The 13,656-nt window shown below is 37.6% G+C and overlaps 1 protein-coding gene across 4 annotated transcripts in view; it reads right to left on the bottom strand.

Annotated features, from left to right (window-relative positions):
* The window catches only part of LOC111575753 (WD repeat, SAM and U-box domain-containing protein 1-like), a 42,464-nt gene that overhangs the window by 17,807 nt on the left and 11,001 nt on the right, over positions 1 to 13,656 (bottom strand). For all 4 annotated transcript variants that reach the window (XM_055014917.1, XM_055014918.1, XM_023281069.3 and 1 more), the window contains exon 9: positions 9,446 to 9,622. In XM_055014917.1, the coding sequence (XP_054870892.1) occupies positions 9,446 to 9,622 (177 nt within the window). The remainder of the gene's footprint in view (positions 1 to 9,445; positions 9,623 to 13,656) is intronic.

The following is a 13,656-nucleotide window of genomic DNA, read 5'->3' as shown; positions in this document are numbered from 1 at the left end:
AAACTATGACGTTTGTGTCATATTTTGGACGTCATACTAACCTATGACGTTTTTGTCATATTTTGGACAACATACTAAACTATGACATTTTTCCCACATTTTGGACATATGACGATTTTGTCATATTTTGGACAACATACTAAACTATGACGTTTTTGTCATATTTTGGACGACATAATAAACTATGACTTTTTGTCATATTTTGGACAACATACTAAACTATGACATTTTTGTCACATTTTGGACGACATCCTAAACTATGACATTTTTGTCATATTTTGGACGACATACTAAACTGTGCCGGTTTTGTCACATTTTGGACGACATACTAAACTATGACGTTTTTGTCATATTTTGGACGACATACTAAAGTATGACAATTTTTCCACATTTTGGACAACATACTAAACTATGACATTTTTGTCATATTTTGGACGACATACTAAACTATGACATTTTTCCCACATTTTGGACATATGACGTTTTTGTCATATTTCGGACGACATACTAAACTATGACATTTTTGTCATATATTGGACGACATACTAAACTGACGTTTTTGTCACATTTTGGACGACATACTAAACTATGACGGTTTTGTCATTTTGGATGACATACTAAACTATGACATTTTTGTCATATATTGGACGACATACTAAACCATGACGTTTTTGTCACATTTTGGACGACATACTAAACTATCACGTTTTTGTCATATTTTGGACGACATACTAAACTATGACGTTTTTGTCCTATTTTGGACGAAAAACTATGACGTTTGTCATATTTTGGACGACATACTAAACTATGACTTTTTTGTCACATTTTGGACAACATACTAAACTATGACGTTTTTGTCATATTTTGGACGACATACTAACCTATGACGTTTTTGTCATATTTTGGACGACATACTAAACTATGACATTTTTGTCATATTTTGGACGACATACTAACCTATGACGTTTTTGTCATATTTTGGACGACATACTAAACTATGACATTTTTTCCACATTTTGGACGCCATACGATGTTTTTGTCATATTTTGGGCGACATACTAAACTCTGACATTTTTTCCACATTTTGGACGACATCCTAACCTATGACGTTTTTGTCACATTTTCGATGACATACTAAACTATGACGTTTTTGTCACATTTTGGACAACATACTAAACTATGACGTTTTTGTCATATTTTGGACGACATAATAAACTATGACATTTTTTCCACATTTTGGACGACATACTAACCTATGACGTTTTTGTCATATTTTGGACGACATACTAAACTATGACATTTTTTCCACATTTTGGATGCCATACGATGTTTTTGTCATATTTTGGGCGACATACTAAACTATGACGTTTTTGTCATATTTCTGACGACATACTAAACTATGACATTTTCGTCATATTTTGGATGACATCCTAACCTATGACATTTTTGTCATATTTTGGATGACATACTAAACTATGACGTTTTTGTCACATTTTGGACATACGACGTTTTTGTCATATTTTGGGCGACATACTAAACTATGACGTTTTTGTCATATTTTGGACAACATACTAAACTATGACATTTTTGTCATATTTTGGACGACATACTAACCTATGACGTTTTTGTCATATTTTGGACGACATACTAAACTATGACATTTTTTCCACATTTTGGACGCCATACTAAACTATGACGTTTTTGTCACATTTTGGACGACATACTAAACTATGATGTTTTTGTCATATTTTGGACGACATACTAAACTATGACATTCTTCCCACATTTTGGACGCCATACGATGTTTTTGTCATATTTTGGGCGACATACTAAACTATGACATTTTTTCCACATTTTGGACGACATCCTAACCTATGACGTTTTTGTCACATTTTCGATGACATACTAAACTATGACGTTTTTGTCACATTTTGGACAACATACTAAACTATGACGTTTTTGTCATATTTCTGACGACATACTAAACTATGACATTTTCGTCATATTTTGGATGACATCCTAACCTATGACATTTTTGTCATATTTTGGATGACATACTAAACTATGACGTTTTTGTCACATTTTGGACATACGACGTTTTTGTCATATTTTGGGCGACATACTAAACTATGACGTTTTTGTCATATTTTGGACAACATACTAAACTATGACATTTTTGTCATATTTTGGACGACATACTAACCTATGACGTTTTTGTCATATTTTGGACGACATACTAAACTATGACATTTTTTCCACATTTTGGACGCCATACTAAACTATGACGTTTTTGTCACATTTTGGACGACATACTAAACTATGATGTTTTTGTCATATTTTGGACGACATACTAAACTATGACATTCTTCCCACATTTTGGACGCCATACGATGTTTTTGTCATATTTTGGGCGACATACTAAACTATGACATTTTTTCCACATTTTGGACGACATCCTAACCTATGACGTTTTTGTCACATTTTCGATGACATACTAAACTATGACGTTTTTGTCACATTTTGGACAACATACTAAACTATGACGTTTTTGTCATATTTTGGACGACATAATAAACTATGACATTTTTTCCACATTTTGGACGACATACTAACCTATGACGTTTTTGTCATATTTTGGACGACATACTAAACTATGACATTTTTTCCACATTTTGGATGCCATACGATGTTTTTGTCGTATTTTCGACGACATACTAAACTATGACATTCTTCCCACATTTTGGACAACATACGACGTTTTTGTCATATTTTGGGCGACATACTAAACTATGACGTTTTTGTCATATTTCTGACGACATACTAAACTATGACATTTTCGTCATATTTTGGATGACATCCTAACCTATGACATTTTTGTCATATTTTGGATGACATACTAAACTATGACGTTTTTGTCACATTTTGGACATACGACGTTTTTGTCATATTTTGGGCGACATACTAAACTATGACGTTTTCGTCATATTTTGGACAACATACTAAACTATGACATTTTTGTCATATTTTGGACGACATACTAACCTATGACGTTTTTGTCATATTTTGGATGACATACTAAACTATGACATTTTTTCCACATTTTGGACGCCATACGATGTTTTTGTCATATTTTGGGCGACATACTAAACTATGACATTTTTTCCACATTTTGGACGACATACTAAACCATGACATTCTTCCCACATTTTGGACAACATACGACGTTTTTGTCATATTTTGGGCGACATACTAAACTATGACGTTTTTGTCATATTTCTGACGACATACTAAACTATGACATGTTTGTCAGATTTTGGACGACATACTAAACTATGACATTTTTGTCACATTTTGGACGACATACTAAACTGTGACGCTTTAATGACATTTTGGACGACATCCTATGATGTTTTTTAGGCCCTTTTGTTAGTTTTATTCAAAAGGAAAACAGAGGACAACAGGGAAGATCTGCAGTAAAGGGTCACGAGCTGGAATCGAACCTGTGCCTCTGACAGTTTTGTTCACGTGACGCTCTCTCAACCAGTTGAGCTACCTGGGCATCGCTTCACCGCTTGTTGGACGACATACTAAACTATGACGTTTCTGTCATATTTTGGACGACATACTAAACTATGATGTTTTTGTCATATTTTGGACGACATACTAAACTATGACATTTTTGTCACATTTTGGACGACATACTAAACTATGACGTTTTTGTCATATTTTGGACGATATACTAAACTATGACATTTTTGTCATATTTTGGACGACATACTAAACTATGACATTTTTGTCACATTTTGGACGACATACTAAACTATGACATTTTTTCCACATTTTGGACGACGTACTAAACTGTGACGTTTTTGTCATATTTTGGACAACATACTAAACTATGACGTTTCTGTCATATTTTGGACGACATACTAAACTATGATGTTTTTGTCATATTTTGGACGACATACTAAACTATGACATTTTTGTCACATTTTGGACGACATACTAAACTATGACGTTTCTGTCATATTTTGGACGATATACTAAACTATGACATTTTTGTCATATTTTGGACGACATACTAAACTATGACATTTTTGTCACATTTTGGACGACATACTAAACTATGACATTTTTTCCACATTTTGGACGACGTACTAAACTGTGACGTTTTTGTCATATTTTGGACAACATACTAAACTATGACGTTTTTTCCACATTTTGGGCGACATACTAAACTATGATGTTTTTGTCACATTTTTAACGACATACCAAACTATGACATTTTTGTCACATTTTGGACGACATACCAAACTATGACATTTTTGTCACATTTTGGACGACATACTAAACTATGATGTTTTTGTCACATTTTGGACGACATACCAAACTGACATTTTTGTCACATTTTGGACGACATACTAAACTATGACATTTTTGTCACATTTTGAACGACATACAAAACTATGACATTTTTTCCACATTTTGGACGACATACTAAACTATTGGAAAAGCACCGCTAAGGCTGCTCAGTTGATTTATCATTTCCGACTGATGAAATCTTTAATAAAAAATGACCTTGTGCTGAGCACAGGCATTTGTTATGCATGTGCATGTTATGTATGGATACCAAATTGCGTGTAAATTACTCTTATAAAAGTCTGTTGATCAGTTCATTACTTTTGGCAAGCCTTTGTTTTGCTAGTGTTAAAATTTCCCTCCATGTTTTTATTTTGAAGGCGTATTTTTCATGTTACTGGCTTTTATTTTGTCACCATTCCAGCGGTACAGAAAGTGTTTATCTAAGAAGCAGTTTCTTGACATGACGAAGGCGCTGCTGAAAAGTCTGAAAATTCACGTTAAGATAAAAGAAAACGGTTCCACGCTGTTGCTGTCTAGCAAAGGATGTCTAAACTTAGAAGCTCCTCGCTGGAATGGGAATAAGCTCTTACAGTGTTTCCAGAAAGGAGTGAAGGACAGAAAGGTGAATTTGTGTTTAAAATAAGGCTGACAGCTAAACTTAACGTGTCTGGCTCGGGTTTGCTACATTGCGTGACCTAAATATGTAGCGGGCGGCAGGAATTGATGGGACTCAAACACCCCACAGTTAAATCATTTGTTCCTTGTATGATTTCCAACTGATAAATAACAGTCAATTTGTAGTAGGATCGCAATCATTTGAGCATCAGCAGGTAACTGACACAGTGTTCACATCATGGTTGCAGCGACGCCGTGCCGGCAGCTATATCTCGCAATGGGAAATCCTTAACAAAGCCGTGGATCCAGACTATAAGCCGCATCACTGTGAAAATTTAATGAGGTGGTCTTTGTGTAATTTCTGACTTCCCCTGAAACTTTCATCCAAATCCGTTCGTCCGTTTTTGAGTAATGTTTCACACTGACAGATTCACAGACAAATGTACGCTGATCGTCACATAACTCCGCCATTCTTTGGCGGAGTAAAAATCTAAAAAATAATAATTAAAACATATTAAAAGTAGATTGAATCAAAATAAAATTGGCTCAGCAACCGTAGCGTTCAGCATCTGGCCTTGTCCATTCTCACTGTGCAGTACATTCATCTCATCATCATCAGCATCTGCAGTTAATTCATCATCATCTTCATCATTTAAGTTGTAGTATATCACTGGTGAATACCCTTATAGAATTTTATATGTTGTTAAAACTACGTATGTTTCAGAGTGTAGAAAGTGTTTAAGAGCATAGGAAGCTGTGACAGTTTAGTCTGCCTGTTTGCTCCTCTATCTGCTCTGCTCACTACAAGCAAACTGTGACTCACAGCTGATTGGCTGATTGAACTACACTTTCAAAGTAAAAGCTCAAAGGCACTAATCAGGGTTATTAAAACATGCTAGCTTTTCAAAATAAATGTATTTATAGAAATGATACCTTATGCATAATTACAGCAGGACATACTAACTGGCAAAAGCTGTATTGGGGCTTAAGATTTCCTCAGAAATGTTCTACTTTGTCTTAATCTGCAATGAGAATGTGACCAACCAGAGGCCTGTAAGCAGGAGAAAGTGTTAGCGAGGTAACTTCAGGTTTAGCTCTTGGTTTTCTGGACTTTGGTCTGCTTCCACCTGCTCTTGAGCCAGTTATGTTCATAATAATAGATCATCACATGTTAAAGCACCCCTTACTGACCAATAACTTTTCTGGAAAAACAGCATCGCCATTCCTAGAAGATCCTTCAGAGCTCAGTTTGCACACAGTGAGAGGGGAAGGTCAGAGTATTTCAAGCTACAGGCAATTTCAAAGCCATCTCTTTGTTTTATACGCCTGTGTGGAGTGATATAATCCAAAAACAGAGACTGATTAAAACACTAAAGTCTTAAAGCCTGCTTGTTGACCTTAAGGTCTGCAGTAAGTCTACTTATCGCTCTGAATGATGTTTTGACATTTGTTCTTCTTTTGCCAAAACACTGCCAGCTCAACGAACAAGGCTAAAACTGTCTTATGCAGCAAAGGAATGAGACTGAATGTGAGATTACTGAACTCATCTTTCACTTTGCCATAAAAGAATATTAGTTTTATTGCGTCATCATTTATTCTCCAAATATTTTGGGGGGAGTAGCATAAAGGGAATACATCTGTAATTTCATTATATAATCTTGAGACGTATGATGATAATGAAACTGAATATGGAATCTTAAGTAAGAAACTTAATCTAAGCAACTTCTACACAATGGGACAATGATATTGATAAGCCTGTTAATTACATATTCACACAGACAGTAGTGTTTTTGCAGCTCCTGACTTTGGCTTCAGCAGCTGTCTTACTCGTAGTCTGTATTATTTGTTAAAACTCTCTAGACCAGTGGTGTCAAACTCATCTTAGTTCAGGGGCTACATTCAGCCCAATTTGATCTCAAGTGACCAGTAAAATCACAGCAGAATAACCTATAAATAACCACAACTCCAAATTTTTCCTTTTTTTTAGTGCAAAAAAAAGTACATTCTGAAAGTGCTCACATTTAAGGAACTATCTTTTTACAAAACATGATGAACAACCTGAAATTTCTTAAGAAAATAAGCTCAATTTCAGCAATACTATGCTTCACCTTATCATTTCTTATCATTTACACATTACAACTTCCAGATCACAGTGTTTCTACAAAAGAAGAAAACATTTATTCATAGGTGTCTGGAACTGAATGATATAGTGTTTTACTTTATGATCAAGATGGCAAAAGTCAGACAAAACAACAAAATCAAGACACAACACGACAAAAATGAGACAAACGACGCAAAACAAAGCAAAAAAAAGACAAAAAATTAGACAAAAAAGTTACAAAGTGACAAAAAAATAGATAAATGACAAAAAAACGAGATAAAAAAATTACACAAATGATACAAATGAGACCAAAAATGACAAAAGCAAGAAACAAAATGACAAAAAAATAGACAAACACAAGCAACACAAAAACAGCAAAATGACACAAAGGATACACAAAACAACGAATAAAGCGAAACACAAAATAACAAAATGACAAAAAACACAAGCAAAACAAAAGGAAACATAAAATGACAGATGACAAAAGTCAGAAAAAATGACAACATATTACAAAAATGAGACAAAACGACAAATGAACAATGAACAATGTAGTATTTTAGGTCTAGAAATTATTTTAAATGTATAGTTTTACAATTTACGGTTAATGTCCTCTCTGTAATTATTACACTTTACAAAGTCGTCCTGCGGGCCGGATTGGACCCTATGGAGGGCCGGTTTTGGCCCGGGGGCCGCATGTTTGACACCCCTGCACTACACCTCTAGACTCTAACTCTAGTCTTGTCCATGTTTGTTATTAGTCATCTGTGTCCAATTCCGCTTCTTTACCAAGTTGACAACCAGCTTCATGAGACCACTATGTCAGACTGTGACTGTTAACAAAAGATATCCTGGATGTGTTGAACTTACTTTGTAGTACAGTTCAACATTTCTTCATATGAGCCAACTGGACAAAACCTAAAACCCCAGTCAGATACGACAGGCGTTGCCAGTGATTGTCTTCATCAGGCTCTGTAAACGCTCCTATTAAATGGGGCACTTTGAACATTATTTGAGTCCTTTTCCTCACAGAATGGACTGATTGTGTTCCGCCTACTTCAGTTAAGAGGTATCGGTTGTTATTGGGGGTTTTTTTTTGTATTCTTCACAACTCTCCATTACAAAAGAAAAATAGAATGCTTAAAGAAAAGCCATCAGGCTGCCTATGACATTAGAACTCATGAAAGTGTTTAAACATTTACATCTGACAGTGTCCCATGACGAAGGATATGAGGAAACCACGTTAGAATTAATAATATCGGCTGAATATTTTCTGTGATAAATACGAACAGACTAATCAGTTTACTAATATGTGTTCTATTCCCAGCAGTGTAGGACTTGGCAGCAAATCAGGACCAAACTTCCAAACATATTCAGCATTTTCTGCATCACCAACTGAATAAATGTAGATTCTCATGGCAAGGAGACACACAGATTTTATGCTGTATTCTGCGACTCTGCACGGCTTCATTCAGTGATATCACTAATGCACAGTTCAACAGGTTTGCAGATAATTCAGCTGAGAATCTATCGTTCATGAAGAATACGGTCAGGAAAGGAAACAAGAGAGGATTGTGCTTCTTAAAGCTGATCCCAAACTCTGAACAGAATCTCCTCAGGAGCAGGTTAGCTGTGCAGCATCACTGTGATCTATCTGAACGCAATAAAATCCACTAACAAGCTCCTCTACGGCTCACTAATTAACACATTAAATCTTATTTGTTCAATTTACACAAAGACCCAAATATAAAAATGACTTATTACAGTCAAAACGGCCTTCACAGTCAAAGTGGCATCAATTTAACAGTCTGCATGAAAGTGAATTAGCGAGAACTGTTTAATTAACTTCAAAACTGCTTTAGTGGGGATAATGATGCTGACACTTGGACATTATTTGCTCCTGTACTGTGCCACCGCTGCTTATATTCTGTCCAGTGCGGTTTTCTGGCTACAGTTTGCATGGAGACTTTCCACGCTGTGACCTTGGACGTCCGTTGAGTGGACTAATCTTATTGTGAGAGGGATTATAACCATTCCAGAGGTAAAGGCCATCCTGCGGGGCGCTGTCCTCGCAGCGTGATTTGTGATTGTATAAGCAGACAGAAATTCACGTCCCTAAATCAGATCGCCGTTTGGCAGGAGTTGTGGAGGGAAAAAATAAATCAGAGCATCAATGAAAGCAGCTTATATCATGCTTTCCAATTCGGTCTTGTCATGTTTTCGGATCAGAGCGTAAATCCCCGCAAAAACACTGAATCCCAATGTGCCCGTGAGGGAGAGAGAGAGAGAGAGGGAGTGTGTGTGTTTGTGTGTGTGTGTGTGTGTGTAATGTACACTCATGTACGTGACTGTTTTATATTCCGTCCTCACCGATTCCCATCTCGGCTGCTGTTTCCTTGCTCAGCTGGATAAGCTCTGGTCCGTCGATGTTGTTGGCTTTAAAGACACTGACGAGCTCCTCCAGTCCTTCCTCGCTCAACCAACTCTGCACATCCTCCTCGGACCAATCGGGGGGCAGCAGCCTGGAGTGACCCGGCAACTTCTTTCCTGCAAAACGCACAAAACAGGAAGGGAGGAAGTGCTCTGATATTGCTGTACGCCTCCATCTCCTGCTACAAAACATATCAGTTGCAAACAGTTTCCCCTCACACTCCACAGAAAAGGACACACTCCCTCTGCGGTACTATGGGAGTGATAATTACTCTCGTGCGCCCACACACACACTGACAAACAGAGTGGGGTTTCCATGGCTTCAGAGTACAGTGACATTAACCCTAAACAAGACTTCATCCTATAATACAGTAATTTATGAGGCCTTTTTTATTGTCCCCAAAAGAGATGCTGGTCCTCGCAATGTGACTGTACAAACAGATTTATGTCTCCACAACACACAGCTACACATTCTTACACACCTGACCTCGCATACAAGCGTGAGATCTACCAAATGAGGAGAAAATCAAAGCCAGGCTTGTGTTATTTCACACTGCCAGCATGCAGCTCATCAACCTTCACGACACTCGGCGTAAAAAGGCCGGCTGTCATTTATCATGCAAGGCGGCCCGTTGTGCTGTGTGTTGGCCGCCGATGCCTCACAGCAGCCTCCCAGTTCCCACCGCTGATCATTAGCCTTGTGAAGGATGACCCTGAAGACTGGGAGGTGCAGTTCATTACCGCACTAACTACCCGTTAGGTTCCCCCCACCCTCACCCCTTGCTTCCTCGGCTAGCCTGAAAGAAATAACCGTTGGCTCAAATTTAAAATTTTTCTTCCACGTAACATTCTGCTCCCTGAAAACAAGCCTGTGGCTGAGCTGCATTTTCATCCAATCAGACTTCCATTTATATCTCTGATTAGGAGTTGTTTTTCTTTGTGTGATATTGTTCAATGACACTAATCAGTCTAGAAGACGACTTGCTCTCGAATACCGAACGGACCTTTTTCACAGCAGATATTGTGACTTGTCACAGTAGGAAAACCACAGGTGGAAAATAATGGTTGCTTAGTTCCATTAAATGCACTTTTAATGGACCTGAGCCATCATTATTTGCAAGAGTCTGAACAAAAAGAAAGCTTCAAAACAACTACCTACTATGTAACAATATACGGTGGCTATAAAAACAACTCAGTGCAACTGGAAGTTTTCCCGTTTCATTAATTTTAACACAGAATCATGGTCAAAATAATGTTTTTCTTTGACAAGAATTTACAAAAAGATTCTTGTGTCAAAGTAGAAACATTTCTACAAAGTAATGTCAATTAATAAAATCATAAAGCAGAATATAAGTGAGATAAGTTGTTGCCTCCTTCATGTTAGTATTTAGAAGACGTATCTTTGGCTTCAATTACAGCATTGAGCCAGTCTGGATAGATTTCAATCAGCCTCGACTCTACAATTTTACCCCATTTTTCTCTGCAATACCGTTGCAGCTCCATGACGTTACAAGGGTACAGTGAGTAAACAGCCCTTTTCAAGTACAGTCACAAATTGTTAATTAAATTAAGGTCTAGGCTCTGACTTGGCCGCTCCAGAACATTCATCTTATCGTCTGTAAAAGGTTTCTGCGTATCTTTGGCTGTATGCTTCAGGTCATTGCCTTGCTGGAAAATAAATCTCCCAAGTCACAGTTCTGTTGCAGACTGCATCAGGTTGTCATTCAGGATTTGCCTGTACTTTGGAGCATTAATTTGACCCTTTACAGGCCTTCCAGGGCCTGCTGTCGAGAGGCCTGTCCACATCATGATGCTGCCACCACCATGCTTCACAGTAGGGATGGTATGTCTATAATGATGTGCCAAACCTAGCGTCTAGTCTGATGAACAAATAAACTCAACTTTGCTCACAGCATATCAAAGAACCAGGTGAATTCTAGTCGAGATTTGACATGAGCTTTTTCAACAGTCGTTAGTGTTGGCCGTCCCTGCCCTTATTAACAGACTAAGAGTGACTTCCAACACTGCAATGGAAAAGCAAAAGTGCCTTCCAAAAAATGGCAAAATTTAAAAACATAAATATATTATTTGTAAGTTACCCATGTACTTGTTTACTACTGTTTGAAAGCTTTCCTATGCTATTTCTTCTTTGTTTGTGTCTCTTCTGCTCCGGTCTTTGTGTGTCCATTTCCACACGAGTCCGCTTCGGTCCAAAGGACTGTGGAAATGGTATTTAGCAATGCTAGCATGGGCTAATGGTTGTGCCTCTATTATATTTTGTTGACTGGTGCACACAACCTTTCTGGGTGTAAATGTAATTGAAGGTATGGGGGGAAATGAGGCCAATATGCCCATTTGATTTGGTCTGAGACTCTGGTGTTCTAGCGACATCCAGTGGTTCTGGCTGTTACACAGTACCTGAGTACCTGTAAGTGTAAGCCAAAAGCAGGACCTCCTGTAAGTGGAATCCAGCCATCTTTAATCTTTAATATACATGTGATTCCCAACTAGGACAAGTCAAAATGAAAAGGGACTATTGAGATATAGCCTGATTTTTTTCTTTTTTTGCATGATTAAAACATTTTGCCCCAAGCACAGTCAGATTCAGTGGAAACATTCACTTATTGTTCGGCACAACAGCGAGCAGAGTAACACCACCTCTTTTCTGCAGCCCTGGCTGATAGTGTCTGGAGTCTCTCAGTCTAGGAGGCTGAGTCATGGAAACACTGTGCCAAAAGCATGAAAACCTCAGCGTTTCACTGCAGTCTGGGACAGCTCAGACTGCAGTGTTTAATTACTTGGACAGATGAACGCATGAATCCCTTCTTAACATCTCAATGCTTTACAGCTTAAAGGATAAGGCTGGTGGTAGTCTATTTTTCTTATTGTCAACAAATTCCATGAAAAGACCAAAACCAACAATGAACTGATCCCACTAATAAGTTTTGACTGTGTAGCTAAAACCTGATGACACATTACTCTGTGCCATGGGGCCTTGTGATTGGCCAAAAACTATAAAAACACAACTGTTTGCACTGGATGACACGTTCCTTAATTTCCATAAACATTAGCACAAAATTATTTTCAGTTCCACATACATCATCCTGCTGCTGTAAACTCTCCCTAGCATGCCTAATGCGTATTAATTTGCAGCTGAAAATGATATAAATGTAGATGGAGCTACTAATTACTCCTGTTTTAGTCGATTTTAATTTTAAACTTACGATAGGCTTATAAAGAACAAATGTTTTAGGGCCACTGCTGCTACATTATGATCCATCCTGATCCCTCAAGTCACCTGGGACAGATTTGTTTACTGTCCCCAGAGCACAAACAGAGCATGGAGAGGCAGTAGTCAGTCTCTGTGAACCACATATCTGGAACAAAGACAAAAACAATCAACTCCAGTCAAAAATCTAAGCCTTTTTGCTGACAGTTATTAAAAGGCCTATGCACCACAGATAGTAATCAGTCTGGCTGCTTAGACCTCAGTGAGGCTGTAGCTGGGTAGAACTTAAACACCTTCCTAAGAACATTAACAGGCTTACATGTCTTGCCCTAACAGCAAAGTGAGGGAAAACAAAAACTACATAGATATTTTGTTGTGCTTCTGAAGTTTAAGCTGAAATAATGTTCAAAAGTCAGATCGATGGAAGTGTAATGCTGCGCCGAGTCATTTTCTGTTGACTTACTAAGCAGGTAAGTACATTAATCTTTATGTAAACTGCTTTTTTTTTTTTTTTTTTTTAAACACAGAAGTGACGAGCAAGAGGTGGATATGACTGAAAGCTAAAGAACACTATGCACAGCAATACTGCAGCGGCCTGCCAATCACAAGGCAGCCCGCCATAAAACATACCCTACTTCTTTGTCTATTTTTCTTAAAATGAAACAAAAATTTTCAAAATAAACATCATGCTGTACTGAAGAAGACTTAGTGAATTAGCGACTGAGACCATAAACTCATTGAGAAAATGTTTCCTGAGGCAGCAAATCGACTAAAAATTTACATCATTTTCTGATAAACTACTATACAATCTGATTTCTGTTTGCCACTGGTGAACTCTCCACCTGGTGGCCATCAGACGGAATGCAGGTTTAAGTCACTTCCAGACTGGATTCACTTTTCAGAGGATGTCTTTGATTTTAGC

Source organism: Amphiprion ocellaris, chromosome 11 (genome assembly GCF_022539595.1).
Source record: "Amphiprion ocellaris isolate individual 3 ecotype Okinawa chromosome 11, ASM2253959v1, whole genome shotgun sequence".
Classification (NCBI taxonomy): Eukaryota; Metazoa; Chordata; class Actinopteri; family Pomacentridae; genus Amphiprion; species Amphiprion ocellaris.
The sequence above is the reverse complement of the archived record's forward strand: the minus strand, read 5'-3'. Positions and strand labels throughout refer to the sequence as shown.